The sequence below is a fragment of the Hippopotamus amphibius genome, chromosome 13 (assembly GCF_030028045.1).
Source record: "Hippopotamus amphibius kiboko isolate mHipAmp2 chromosome 13, mHipAmp2.hap2, whole genome shotgun sequence".
NCBI classification, from domain to species: domain Eukaryota; kingdom Metazoa; phylum Chordata; class Mammalia; order Artiodactyla; family Hippopotamidae; genus Hippopotamus; species Hippopotamus amphibius.
This window is the reverse complement of record NC_080198.1, coordinates 31,256,314-31,272,330: the sequence shown is the minus strand read 5'-3', so window position 1 is coordinate 31,272,330 and position 16,017 is coordinate 31,256,314. Positions and strand designations below refer to the sequence as shown.

The window sequence follows — 16,017 nt, the reverse complement described above, 5'->3', positions numbered from 1 at the left end:
CTTTTAGATTCCACACACAAGCAATACCATATGATATTTGTCTTTCTTTGTCTGGATTATTTCATTTAGTATGAGAATCTCTAGGTCCATCCATGTTGCTGCAAATGGCATTATTTCATACTTTTTTATGGCTGGGTAATATTCCATTGTATATATATATATACCATATCTTCTTTATCCATTCATCTGTCAATGGACATTTAGGTTGCTTCCATGTCTTGGCTATTGTAAACAGTGCTGCTATGAACACTGGGGTGCATGTATCTTTTCAAATTATGGTTTTCTATGGGTATATGCCCAGGAGTGGGGCTGCAGGATCATATGGTAGCTCTATTTTTAGTTTTTTAAGGAACCTCCATACTGTTCTCCATAGTGGCTGTACCAGTTCACATTCCCACCAAAAGTGCAGAAAGGTTCCTTTTTCTCCACAACTTCTCTAGCATTTAATAGCTGTAGACTTTTTGATGATGGCCATTCTGACTGGTGTGAAGTGATACCTCATCGTAGTTTTGATTTGCATTTCGCTAATAATTAGCGATGCTGAGCATCTTTTCAAGTGCCTTTTAGCCATCTGTGTGTCTTCTTTGGAGAAATGTCTGTTTAGGTCCTCTGCCCCTTTTTTGATTGGAACTTAAGTGTCCATCACTGGGTGAATGCATAAAGAAGATGTGGTATATATACACAATATATACTTAGCCATAAAAAATATAACTTAGCCATAAAAAAAGAAAATTTGCCATTTGCAACAACATGGAAGGAACTAGAGTGTATATGCTAAGTGAAATAAGTCATAATAATGTCATCATTGATGTTGACACAGTCAAGATATAGAGTACTTTCATCACCACAAAGATACCCATGTTGCTCTTTTATAGTCATACCTCCCCCCTCCCATTCCCACCCTGTCCTTAACCCTTGGCAACCATATGCTAAATGAAATATGTCAGAGAAAAACATTGTATGATGTTACTTATATGTAAAATCTAGTAAACAAAACAAATGAACAAACAACACAGAAACAGATTTATAGACACAGAGAACAAACTTGTGATTGCCAGAGGGGAAGGCACGGGGGCCAAATAGGTGAAGGGGATTAAGAGGTACAAACTTCCAGCCATAAAATAAATAAGACACAGGGTGTAATAAGGAATATAGTCAATAATATTGTAATAATTTTGTATGGTGACAGATGGTTACTAGACTTATTGTGGTGATCGTTTCTTTTTTTTTGTTAGTGTGGTGTGCATGCCATTCTTTTATTTATTTATTTATTTATTTTATTTATTTTTTTTTGGGGGGTACACCAAGTTCAATCATCTGTTTTTATACACATATCCCCATATTCCCTCCCTTCCTTGACTCCCCCCCTCGAGTCCCCCCCACCCTCCCCGCCCCAGTCCTCTAAGGCATCTTCCACCCTCGAGTTGGACTCCCTTTGTTATACAACAACTTCCCACTGACTATCTATGATCATTTCTTAATGTATTTAAATATTGACTCACTATGTTGTACACCTGAGACTAACATAATATTGTACATCAACTATATTTCTACTAAATACAGAAAAGATGTAAGCAATGGAGAAACTGGGTAAAGGGTACATGGGACCTCCCTGTACGGTTTTTTGCATGTGCAACTTCATATGAAACTATATGTAAAAAACGGGTATAATTCTATGAGAAAATGAAATATGGTTTACACCATCTATTTTCAAAATTCTAAATTTCTTATACTCCCAAATGACTGAAAACAATCAGTTAATTAAAAGTACCTATCAAGTATCTATCAGTGTGACAATCTACGCTGGGGTGGGAACTGTAAAAGAGAAAGAATTATGAAACATTTATCTGCCCCAAAGAAGCATAAAATCTAGACCAAGATCCATATGTTAAAAAAAATATGTGAAAAGTCAGAAAACACATGGACAGAAGTGGTTACTTCTGGATGGGGTTATGACTAATATTTACTTTCTTCTTTATACTTTTACATGATTAAAACTTTTGCAATAAGAATATATTGCTTTCAATTTTTTAATTCAAGTTTTTCAGTAATACTTACGGGAATCTAAGATGATACACCCATTCTGGGAAAGTTTGGCAGTTACTTAAAAAATAAATAAATGAGCAACTACCACATGACCCAGCAACTGCACTCCTGGAGGTTTATCTTGGAGATATGAAAACTTATGTCCACACAAAAACCTATATATGCATTTTATAGCAGTTTTATTTGTAAAAGCAAAACCTGGAAATAACCCAGATGTCCTTTAACAAACGAATGATTAAACAAACTATAGTACATCAATATCATTAAATACCTTTCAGCAATAAATAGGAGCAAACAATCTGAATGAATCCCCAGAGAATTACACTAGGTGAAAAAAGCCAATCTTCCCAAGTTTCATAGTGTATGATTCCATTTATGTAACATTCTTGAAATGACAAAATTATAGAAATGGAGAACAGATAAGTGGTTGCCAAGGGTTAAGGACAGGGTAGGAATGGGAGGGAGGGAGGTATGACTATAAAAGGGCAACATGGGTATCTTTGTGGTGACGAAAGTACTCTATACCTTGACTGTGTCAACATCAATATTTTGGTTGTGATATTGTACTACAGGTTCTCAAGATGTCATCACTGGGAAAACTGCATGAAGAGTACATGGGATTGCCGTATTATTTCTTGTAATTGCTTGTGAATCTACAGTTATCTCAAAATTGAAAATTTGATTTTTAAAAAGTAATACTTGGATCCATGGGAATGGACAGGAAGGGTAGGGGGTAGTGACACTTCTCTGAGCAGACCTTTTCGTACAGGATTTACTTTTGGAGTCACATTGATGGCTTACGTACTCAAAAATACAATAAAGTTAAAATCAACAAGGATGAGGGGGAAACTCTAAAATAAAATATAAAAATAAACAAATTACCCTAACTGTATTTCACACGAATAACAAACACCACAATATTAATGGAGTAAAAACTAACCCAAATACCTTGTGAATACAGTTTTTTGTGTATAAAAACAAAAAGACTATAAGTTTCTATGTGAGCATATGCATCCAATTCTCTTTAGCATATACCCAAGAATTGCTAGATTTGCTGGAAATACTGGATCATATGGCGAATCTATGTGTAATACTTTGAGGAACTTCTATAAAGTGTTTCCAAAGTGGATGCACTATGTTACAATCGCACCAGCAGTGTGTGAGGGTTCTGATGACTTCACATCCTTGTTGACACTTGTTGTTGACATTTATGTCAGTTCTTCAACTTGAATATCCTAGGTCATGTAGGGTATGTTAATTCAAATTTCCAAATCCCAACTGGGAAAGCTTAGGGATTTCAATCACTCAGGAAAGATTATTCTACCAAGAGCCCATGTAGAACACACATGCTAGGCTCAAGTAACATTTTTATTCTATTTAACAAGTTACTTAATACCAGATATTGTTAAAAATACTTAACAAATATTATCTTTTTAATTCTCATAACAACTCTTAAAGGTAGGTACTATTATTATTCCTATTCTATAGATAAGAAAAATTGAGGCAATTACAGAAAAGTTAGCTGACCTGACTGTATTCATACAGCTATTAAGGGGCAGAACTGAAATTGAATCCCTACTTCAGTCTAACTCCAAGATCTGTGTACATTCACTAAATGGTTCAAGTGAAAATATCTAGCAATGATTAGAGATGTGGGGCTGAAACTTTTTAGAGACTTCAAGGCTAAAGAATGATATACTGGAATTGCTAGCAAAGATAGGTCACGTGCTTTATCAAAATACTTAAAAGAGGGGCAAAAAAGGACTAAAGCTAATCCCTCTCTGCTTAAATCTTGAGTAGGAGTGAAACAAAACTTAGAAAGGAGGCCTGCTTGCTCGCTTTTTCCTTTTCTTTCTTCGCTTCCTCCCTCCCTCCCTTCCTTCCCTTTTCCCACATTCTGTAATGTTCTATAATGAATATATATTATATAAATAATAAGAAAAAAGTTAAATGTCTTAAATGGAAAGGGTGGTGAAAATCCAACCTAGGGAGGATGAATGAAGCTAGAGAATGTTTACCTGTCATGAATAGAGTTGATATAAAGGTTCACAAACCAAATGAGAGAGTACTGGTACATGGGATCAATGTTAGCCAGGTCTGCAATGCTAAAGAATAAGATTGATGAATGTTTAGCGATAGGTCTATAGCCTTCTCGAGACTCTGCTATTTTGAGTTCTGTTTTTTCTGCAATCTAGAAAAGAGAAAAATCAAGATTAAGAAATAGGAGATGTGTTTTAATTATATATTTTTCATACAATGAAATTTATATTAAAAAATACCCCTTAACAATGACAAAATTATAGAGGCATAGTTTACATGAAAGGGCTTTATTATGCTAAAATCTATAAAGAAAGAAAGGGAAAAAAAGGAAGGAGAGAACTAGGGAGAGAGGGAAGAGGATGAAGAGAGGGTGGAAAGAAGGGAGGTAAAAGAAAGAAAAATATCTTTCTTATTTGAGGAATACAAAGCAGTCAGTCTTTGCTTATTCTTTGCCTTAATCTGACATGTATCTATTATTGTCACTCATCCTCTTTTATTTTAATAGGTCAGAGATAGAAAGAGGGAAAAGGAGAGAGAAAGCACACGTGTGCATGCGTGTATGGTTTAAGGTGTCCACAAGTGTACCAGAACCCAGCACAAAGTCTGGCAAAGTAGGAATTCAGAAATATTTGTTGGCTGATGGTTTGATACATTAAGAATACCTTTTTTTTTTTTCAGTGAGATTCTCAAATTTTTAACTTTTCTGGACTTAATAGGGGTATAGATATTTAACCCCAAAGGAAAAAATTTCTCCAAGACAACAGTCCTTCAAATGACAACTAATAATCTGTGTAGGAAAAACGTGTAGAGCACTTTTCCAACTCACTCTCCCTGCTTTGGAAACACTATTCACAGATTCTGCTGAATAAGTGTGCCTATGTAGCCCTGTTTATATTGAATGACCCTGTTTGTAGCTGATTCAATCAGGTGGTAGGGATAAAACCAGACCCAAGTTAAGCTAATAAATTTTCCCTCCAGAGAATTAGAACTTTAGGAGCATCAAAAACTGAAATCAGATGGTACTCAGCCTTAGTGCTAAAAGGTAACGGTATCAGAGTTGGTTTCTATTTGTATGAAGGAACAGTACAAAAGTTTTATAGACAAAATTAGTCTCCAGATGGAGCAGAAAGAAGCACATATGAAGACCACACAACCTTAGAGAAAAGGAGAGAAAAAGAACATAGAAACTTATGCTTTCCATTAATTCCAGAGGCCTATATGTACTTCCTATAATTGGGAAAATAAAATATCCCCTTGTATATTTTTTATTTAAGCTAATTTGAGTGGGTTTCTGTCCTTGAAAGCAAACTATCTCCCAAATTACAGTATAAATACAATTAAAAGTAAGGTTTGAACCTCAATCTTGACTATAAGTAAAAAAAGGTATCAGCAATGGAAATTAATGACATTTTTACAAAAGAAAGCGTAATCTTAGCATTCTCATTTAAACCTTCTGTTATTTAACACTTAAATTTTCAGCTAAATGCCTTTTACCATTAATGGCAATAGTAAGCAAAAACATTTAGCAAATATGTTATTATTTTTAAAGAGTAAATAATTTAACTTAGGTTCCAAGGCTTGATCTGTAATATATTTATAGTGTTATATTTATACATACTTGGCTCCTTAGTATGAAATAGTAAACTCAAGACATATAAATAGATTTTTGATTAGTTATCATTAATGGCCTAAAACCAAAAGGCAAGACATTTTCTAACAAATAAACATTGTAAGCATATGATGTTAAAAGAGGAGAATTTATTACTTGTAAAATTTTCCTGGGGTGTGATATTTATATATATTATATTTTCAAGAATCCACAAGACTAAACTTCAGTCAGGACAACTTTTGTGAGGAGGGATAGCTTTGAAACCTATAGAACAAATTCTTAAAGTTTTGTTTGTGTTTGTTTAATCTTATGGGTTGGGATAAAAAGGAAAGGCAGATTTTAGACTATGTGGGAACACTTTGCTCTGAAGATGGTTTTTCTTACATTGGGTGGGTAGAATAGAAGTCAGAGCCAGATACAGAGCATGTTTTGAATCAAAATATATAGTGAATTCTAAGTTACGTTTGTAATGATCAATGAGACAGTCAAAAAGACATTATGATTAATTAAATTTCTCTCTTTGTAAGATAAAGTATTTGAAGCAATAAATATTGATATCTACTTTCCTCTTTGAGTCTAATAGGAAATAAGCTGATAAATGCTTCCTGTCTTTTCTTCCCTTTGAAAAGACACTGTGGTGAGAGGAAAATGAGGAATGGGTTCTTCTCTAATGGACAGTAATTGGGAAGGCAGACATTATAGAATATCTCAGCCATGGTCCCCAGATGGGAGGCTACCACAGCATATTACTCTAACACACTACTCCTTTTGGCTCTCCTGAAATGAAAAACACAAACACAAAACAAAACAGTACACCTGACTAGAAAGAGTCATTACCATCACATTCACATAAAACTGAACCCATCCCAAGGGGAAAGGTGCCTAGACCTTTTAGAAGTCCTTTACCCTAAAACTGACGTCCATGGAGTAGGGTGCAAACAGAAGGATGCTGAGCAATTAGTGAATTTCTGTTTAGGTTTCTTTTTATTTTTTAACTACCCCAATATTAAAATGTGTTTAATTCATTGCGTGGACCAAGGAAGACTGAAAGGTCTGAAAATCAATAAAGTTAGCCTACTGAAGTCTTTCTGTTTTATCATTTCATTGTTTGAACTGGGGCCTTAACTACTTTTTCTGGGCCCTACTTTTCTCAACTATGAAATGTTAAGGATGACTAATAGCTAAGGCCTCTTCCACCTATAACACTGTAGGATTATACTTTTTAAAAGATGCAATATAAAAATATCATTTAGATGTGTTAGATGAATTTGCAATAAGTGCGTTATTGTGTGTGTCTTTCTTCCTCTACATACCACTCCCAACTCTCATACCTCTCTCCCAGACAAACAAATGACAAGGCAATGTGAGAAGAACATCTTTACTAGTTCCTAGAACCAGCAATTACCTTCACACAACTTAAGTTCCAACCAGGAACAGAGGCAAGCCAAATTCTCAAACTAAAGTTTTAGGTGAAGAGTCAATTAAAATTTGAATGAACCTAACTAGCTTACCCTAGCTATGCAGTAATAAAAAGTATTTAAAAAATTTTTTTCATTCCAAATTTATTTCTTCTGTATATAGGTGCCACAGAGATGACACCAGGTTTTGAATGACTCAACAGTAAGAGATAGTCTCTTATGAGTTTAAAGTTAGTTTCTATGTTTTGGTATTTTATGAATTGTTTTCTTCTTTCCATAAGCCTAGTATAGCACTTTCCTTAGGGAGTGGGAGCAAACTGGACTCTTAAGAACCTAAAAATTTCTAGAATTCTTTTTTCACCTGTTGTTTCTTTGTTATCTCATTGGACATCAACTTAGCGGAGTCTAAGACTTTAATTGCACTTTCATCTTCTAAAATGTTCCCTTCTGAAGATGATAATGTTTCTAAAATTTTTTTCTCTATATCTTTTAGCTGTTTCTTATTAGCTGCAGACTGAAGAATAAGAGAATTTCGTTCCTCTTCTAATTCTGGTCTAAAAAGATAAAAACATTTCGTCTAAATTTGTAGTATATTATCTAAATATTAGATGTCACAATTTTGTAGACAATTACATAATTTTGTAGACATGTAACAAAAATTAAGATGATTAATCTCTTTATCCTAACGTAAGGGAAAAAATACTTCCATAAAAATAATAATTTAAGAAATTCAAGCAAAAAAAGCATCAATTACAAATATGTAAAATGTGGTAATAACATATACTATAGTAAATCTAAGAATATGCTAAGTTTATCCAAATGGCTTAGCTCGTTGTGTGAGAATAAGAACCGGAAAAGAAACTCAGAATATGAGACTTCTTATCTATCTATTCCTTGGCTTAATCATATTCAGTCTCATTTTCATCATCTCTTCTACAATAGCACACATAGAAAAGTTGACTAACCATACAACTCGCTCTTCAAGTAAAAGACAAAATTGGTACTTACATCTTAATGATGGTATGAAACTTCAAAATAACATAATTCACTATGTTATAGAATATGTTATGACATGGTTCTGTCTTGAATACTATACAAGTGGGATAAATATTGAAAATAACAAGAGTACCTCATGGTACATATTTTCACTTATAATTTGATTTCATATAATAGACAACTTGATAGTATTATATTAAGCTTCAAGTGGAATCAAAGATTTCCTTTCAGAAGCAATTCTTTACTAGCAGGCCTTCTAGGTATCATAATATTTTTTCTCATTTAAAAAATAACACTTGCTAGTACTGGAAAAATACATAAAGTATAAAGAAAATAATAAGAATTATCCATAATCTTACCACTCCTAAGGATTATCACTGTTAATATTTTGGTATATTCTTTCTCAATCTTTTTTTGATATATATGGATATCCATTCATCTATTAACTTTTTAAAAACAAATATTACCCCTACCATATATAGTTTGTATCCTGCTTTTTCATTCTTGTCCTAAGTATTTTCTTATTTCATTAACATCCTGTATGTGTCTTTGAACACATTTGTCCACAGCATACATTCCTAGGGATGAAATTTTTTGGCTCAAACAGTCAGATACAAGTCAGAAGTCATGGCATATCACCTGACTCCTACTACCCCATACTAAAAGCCCAATATAACATGATTGGCTTATAATTTACTTATTATAGAATGGCTATTTTAAAGAATTATATACTTATTTAATTTATAATGACAAAATATAAAATTTTGACAAGGTTTCAAAATAATCACATAACAAAAGTATTAATGGCCTGCAAATATTCCTCTCCAGATCATCTGGAAATATCTAAAAAAATACATACCTCTCTTTTGCAACAACAATACCTAGTAACTGATCCTCAAGTCCTTCTGGAGTTATCATGAAATTGAGCAAAGACAGCTTTGTAGCCAGCTCTGGCATATAGTGTGGATTTCTCAGCTTTGTGGTGATATAAAACTTGAAATCAAAGGAATACTCAATAATGACCTCACCAAGTCTGATGCAATCAATGCCACCTATATTTCAGAAAAAATAAACATAATAAACAAGTCAAAGTTACATAGCCCTCTCCCCAGTGTTAAAGCCCTTCCTAGGTTACAAGTAAAAAGTCATAAAGTAATTTCAAATGGAATATAGGTGTTGCAAAATCACAGACACAGAGGCAAGTAAGCAATCATACAGCAGGACTCATTAATTCTGGGATAGTATAAGACATTTTCTCTGGTTGTCATGGAGCCTTCTAAATCAAGAAGGCTATTACATGACTAAGGCTCTTAAAAGTACTAGAGACTGACAGAGATAAAATTTTTATAAGCAGAGAGATATACAGTGGGCAATGTTCACCTAAAGTCAACTCTGGTCCACATTAACCATTACTATTCATAGTAATGGACTTTACGTGGTCCTTGGTCACAAGATAAAGGAATTTCAGGCGAGCTTCAACTTCTTTATGTTCTCTACTGAACAAGTCTAGATAACAGTGATTAAGCAATGAAGCAAAGGCAAGGAAGGTATTTACTTTAGAATATCTGATACTTGTTTCAAATTTCCTTTCATGCATAACAATGACACAGAAGTTCTACGCTACGTTACTAACATTATTATTAAAATTATGTAGTGGTTTTCTTGCCTCAAAGATATGCCTCAAAGATAATCCAATTATCTTTCAGTTCTACCAACAAATATCAATTGACTTCTACCTTGTTTAAAAGTTTGTCTAAGCAGTAAAGGCTCCAAAGATGGATCCAATTCTTCACCAACATTTTCTAATAGAAGTGGAGTTCCAAATTGAATACAGTTTTCCAGTGTTCTCATATAGTCTGAATCTGACAGCTTAATAACACTAAGCTGATTTTCTTTCTCGGAGTTTTTGATCCACTTATTAGCTTGACCCTGGGGGTCAATCATTAAAGGCCTAGAATATAATAAGAAATATTCTGAGGGGAATAAATAGATGTTGAGATTTCTTTGAAATTATATAATTTAAATAATGAACATCACCATCAATCTGTACAAAGTGTTTCACATACATTACCAGGATTAATCTTCACAAAAGTCCTGTGAGAAAAAAGTAAAAAGGAGTTTTATTTTCATTTACTTTTGAAATGAAGAAATTCAGTCCCAGGGAATACTTTGCCCAATGTTTTAAAGTTAAAAAGCTAGTTCAGTGTGAGAAGTAGGACAAAGAGCTGTGCTTTTTCCAATATAACACACTGTCTTCATGGTAATTTTAATACATGCCATCTATTAACATAACATAAAAAATAATCCTATGTGTTTGATAAAAATTTAAAATAAGAGATCCACTAGCCTATAATGGATTTCCTTAGATTATGAGTAGAACCATAAACTAAGTTTCCAAGTGTAGTTGAGTATATATTTGAGATCTATTTAGGAATTTTTTCAGTGTAAGTATGGTAAAAACTTTGTGTTTAAGAACATATGATGAAAAAGAAGTAACAACGGACACCTCAGAAATACAAAAGATCATGAGAGACTACTACAAGCAACTATATGCCAATAAATTGGATAACCTGGAAGAAATGGATACATTCTTAGAAAAATACAATCTTCCAAGACTGAACCAGGAAGAAATAGAAACCATGAACAGACCAATCACAAGTATGGAAATTGAGGCAGTGATTAAAAATCTCCCAACACACAAAAGCCCCAGGACCAGACGGATTCACGGGCGAATTCTATCAAACATTTAAAGAAGAGCTAACACCTATCCTTCTCAAACTCTTCCAAAATATTGCAGAAGGCGGAACGCTCCCAAACTCATTCTATGAGGCTACCATCATCCTGATACCAAAACCAGGCAAAGATGTCACAAAAAAAGAAAATTACAGACCAATATCATGGATGAATATAGATGCAAAAATCCTCAACAAAATACTAGCTAACAGACTCCAACAGCACATTAAAAAAATCATACACCATGATCAAGTGGGGTTTATCCCTGGAAGGCAAGGATTCTTCAATATACGCAAATCAATCAATGTGATACATCATATCAACATATTGAAGGGTAAAAACCATATAATCATCTCAATAGATGCAGAAAAAGCTTTTGACAAAGTTCAACATCTATTTATGATAAAAGCTCTCCAGAAAATGGGCATAGAAGGAAATTACCTCAACATAATAAAAGCCATACATGAGAAACCAAAAGCCAACATCGTTCCAAATGGGGAAAAACTGAAAGAATTCCCTCTAAGAACAGGAACAAGACAAGGGTGTCCACTCTCACCACTATTATTCAACATAGTTTTGGAAGTTTTAGCCACAGCAATCAGAGAAGAAAATGAAATAAAAGGAATCCAAATTGGAAAAGAAGAAGTAAAATTGTCACTCTTTGCAGATGACATGATAATATATATAGAAAACCCTAAAGACTCTACCAGAAAACTGCTAACACTCATTGATGAGTTTAGTAAAGTAGCAGGATACAAAATTAATGCACAGAAATCTCTTGCATTCCTATACATTAACAACGGAAGAGCAGAAAGAGAAATTAAGGAAACTCTCCCATTCACCACTGCAACAAAAAGAATAAAATACCTAGGAATAAACCTGCCTAAGGAGGCAAAAGATCTGTATGCAGAAAACTTTAAGACATTGATGAAAGAAATCAAAGATGACACAAACAGATGGAGGGATATACCATGTTCCTGGATTGGAAAAATCAACATCGTGAAAATGTCTGTACTACCCAAAGCAATTTACAGATTCAATGCAATCCCGATCAAATTACCAATGGCATTTTTCACAGAACTAGAACAAGAAATCTTACGATTTGTATGGAAACGCAAAAGACCCCAAATAGCCAAAGCAATCTTGAGAAGGAAAAATGGAGTTGGTGGAATCAGGCTTCCTGACTTCAAACTATACTACAAGGCCATAGTGATCAAGACAGTATGGTACTGGCACAAAAATAGAAAGGAAGATCAATGGAATAGAATAGAGAACTCAGAAGTAAGCCCAAACACATATGGGCACCTTATCTTTGACAAAGGAGGCACGAATATACAATGGAAAAAAGACAGCCTCTTCAATAAGTGGTGCTGGGAAAATTGGACAGCAACATGTAAAAGAATGAAATTAGAACACTTCCTAACACCATACACAAAAATAAACTCCAAATGGATTAAAGACCTACATGGAAGGCCAGACACTATAAAACTCCTAGAGGAAAACATAGGCAGAACACTCTATGACATACATCAAAGCAAGATCCTTTTGGACCCACCTCCTAGAATCAGGGAAATAAAATCAAGAATAAACAAATGGGACCTAATGAAACTTAAAAGCTTTTGCACAGCGAAAGAAACCATAAACAAGACTAAAAGGCAACCCTCAGAATGGGAAAAAATAATTGCCTATGAAACAACGGACAAAGGATTAACCTCCAAAATATACAAGCAGCTCATGAAGCTTAATACCAAAAAAGCAAATAACCCAATCCACAAATGGGCGCAAGACCTAAATAGACATTTCTCCAAAGAAGACATACAGATGGCCAACAAACACATGAAAAGATGCTCAACATCACTCATCATCAGAGAAATGCAAGTCAAAGCCACAATGAGGTATCACCTCACACCGATCAGAATGGCCATCATCACAAAATCTGGAAACAACAAATGTTGGAGAGGATGTGGAGAAAAGGGAACTCTCCTGCACTGTTGGTGGGAATGTAAGTTGGTACAACCACTATGGAAAACAATTTGGAGGTTCCTTAAAAAACTACAAATAGAACGACCATATGATCCAGTAATCCCACTCCTGGGCATATACCCAAAGAAAACCATAATCCCAAAAGAAACTTGTACCATAATGTTTATTGCAGCACTATTTACAATAGCCAGGACATGGAAGCAACCTGAATGCCCATCAACAAATGAATGCATACAGAAGATGTGGCATATATATACAATGGAATACTACTCAGCTATAAAAAGGGATGAGATGGAGCTATATGTCATGAGGTGGATAGAACTACAGTCTGTCATACAGAGTGAAGTAAGTCAGAAAGAGAAAGACAAATATTGTATGCTAACTCACATATACGGAATCTAAAAATGGTACTGATGAACTCAGTGACAAGAACAAGGATGCAGATACAGAGAATGGACTGGAGAACTCGAGGTTTGGGAGGGGGCAGGGGGTGAAGGGGAAGCTGAGACGAAGCGAGAGAGTAGCACAGACATATATATACTACCAACTGTAAAATAGATAGTCAGTGGGAAGTTGTTGTATAACAAAGGGAGTCCAACTCGAGGGTGGAAGATGCCTTAGAGGACTGGGGCGGGGAGGGTGGGGGGGACTCGAGGTGGGGGAGTCAAGGAAGGGAGGGAATACGGGGATATGTGTACAAAAACAGATGATTGAACTTGGTGTACCCCCCAAAAAATAATAAATAAATAAATAAAATTTTTAAAAAATGGTACTGATGAACTCAGTGACAAGACAAGAAGAAGGACGCAGATGCAGAGAACGGACTGTAGAACTCGAGGTTTGGGGGGAGCGGGGGGTGAAGTGGAAGCTGAGACGAAGTGAGAGAGTAGCACAAACATATATATACTACCAACTGTAAAATAGATAGCCAGTGGGAAGTTGTTATATAACAAAGGGAGTTCAACTCGAGGATGGAAGATGCCTTAGAGGACTGGGGCGGGGAGGGTGGGTGGGACTCGAGGGAGGGTGGGGGGGGGAGTCGAAGGAGGGAGGGAATATGGGGATATGTGTATAAAAACAGATGATTGAACTTGGTGTACCCCCAAAAAAAATAAATTTAAAAAAAAAAGAACATATGATTCATGGTTTCAGAGAATAAAAATATGACGTGCTTTCCTCTTCTTCAGTGATGATGCTGACTGTCCTAGGTTCCTTTTGTACTTAGTACAGTGCATTAAATTACCTTTAAAAAATATTAGCAAAGAAAGGGGAGTTTACATTCCATGTCACTTTGGCTTTCCCAAACATTCTCATTCTGTTTCAACAGCTTCTAGGGATAAAAATCCCCTTTCCCTTTGTCTAAAAATAAGCTCTTAAAACAACTACTCCCGGATAACTGTTCATTTATTTTCTTTTCTTTCCAAAAGACAAAACAATCCAATACTAGCTGACTGGTTGTTTTCTTTCTCTGTTCTAATTGTGCTGAAATCTATTGAAAGCACAAAAAGTCCAGACACTAGTTAAAATTTACTTTTGCTATCACAGCAAACAGAAAAAGTGTTCTGGAAATGAGAAAGTTATTTTGCACACAATTGCTTAAAAGTTGCCTAGTAATTAGACTAGATGCTTTTAGTATCTTTCAAGGCCCTGTTTAAAGGGACATTTTTTTTTCTTCCTTATATATCCTTACTATTGGTATTTGTTAATTCCCCTGCAAAAAGTAACAATAAATATGGTATTTGTTAATTCCCCTGCAAAAAGTAACAATTTCTGTAAATTAAGATTTTTAATGCTTATGAATGTTCTTGGTAAAATCTAAATCAATCAATATTCTCAGTAAGGCAATAATTAGAGATCTTGTTTATCCTAAAAGAAATCCAACTCCTACTTAATAAAATTTTATGTGAGTATTACAAATAAAATTGGAAAGTTGTTGTATCCATCAGAGAAACAAGGCCATGTCAAGGTACTTGTATTCCATGTGTACCTGACTGTAGGTATGAAAGTAATGCTCGTCTACATTTGAGATCCTTGGGCAGTCTGAAGGAAAAATCATTATCAATCTATGCTTTTGACAGAGGTATAATTTTGGGGAAAACAAAGTTTTGCTGTTAAGTAGCCAGTGTTGTATTAGTAAACAATAATAAAGCAGAACAGTAAGTAGATTCATTGTGGTTAAAAAAGTAAGCAAAGTCATAATTTGAGATACAGACACTAAAATGAGGTATTTGAAGATGATAATTATTTTTAAAAACTAACATTTACTGAATGCTTACCATGTGCTAAGTACTTTCTCACAATACTCCTATGAGGTAGGAGTTACTCTTATCCCCATTTATAGATGGGGCACCTGAGGCGGTGATAGGTGAAGAGGGTTACCAAAATCTCAAGATAGAAAATGAAAGAGGAAAATTTGACTTCAAATATCCTGATACCAGAGTCTGCACTACTCTCAACTACTGTACAATATTATAAACAGACAAACTTTTAGAAATTTTGAGCAAGCACAACAAGGGCTGATTAATAATCAACTGTGGTTCCAGAAGCACTACTGGCTAAATAACCTAGAAATCCTCCTGCTACCTAGTACTGGTGGATAAAATATGACATTTTAAAAATACACAGGTGATGTACATTTAAAATATACATACATACATACAGGAAAACACAGGTGCCAGAAACACAGACAAAGCTGGACTCCAGAACACTAGGTGTCTGAGCTGAAATGATAGCTAGCCTTGGGGAGAGTGTCAGTACTAATAATCTAAGGGCTCCTTGAGCTCATATGTGGCAGGAAGCTAAAACTGAGACCTCTGTATTAACCTTAAACCCACAAAAGCCTTAGTGAAATCACTGGAAAAAATCCAACTCTAATCATAAGGAGACGAGAAGCAAGTGTTCTGATTCCTGTTTCACCTCCAGCTTGGACAAAGTCCCCTGAGAATCTGTAACCATGGGTCTACAGTTCATGCAGGCTCAAAATGCAAATTTATATTATATACATGACAGGAAACTCCAGCTGGGAAACTGACATATATTGAGCCAATAACACTCATGGGAAGCCTGGAAGAAGTAAGGACAAAATACACATTGTAGCTGGGGCAAGAGCAAAAGAAAAACTCAGCCCCTGAGGGGAGGTAGAAAAATGTCTTGGGTTAAGAACATTATACTTTTACCAATCTTTACTAAGTA

General features: G+C 34.8%; 1 protein-coding gene across 1 annotated transcript in view; it reads right to left on the bottom strand.

Annotated features, from left to right (window-relative positions):
- DNAH12 (dynein axonemal heavy chain 12) overlaps positions 1–16,017 on the bottom strand; it is a 194,244-nt gene that overhangs the window by 32,389 nt on the left and 145,838 nt on the right. Inside the window, exons 55-58 of the mRNA XM_057706474.1 lie at positions 9,846–10,060; positions 8,969–9,161; positions 7,475–7,667; positions 4,065–4,237 (exon numbers count right to left, since the gene is read on the bottom strand). Of these exons, the coding sequence (XP_057562457.1) occupies positions 4,065–4,237; positions 7,475–7,667; positions 8,969–9,161; positions 9,846–10,060 (774 nt within the window). The remainder of the gene's footprint in view (positions 1–4,064; positions 4,238–7,474; positions 7,668–8,968; positions 9,162–9,845; positions 10,061–16,017) is intronic.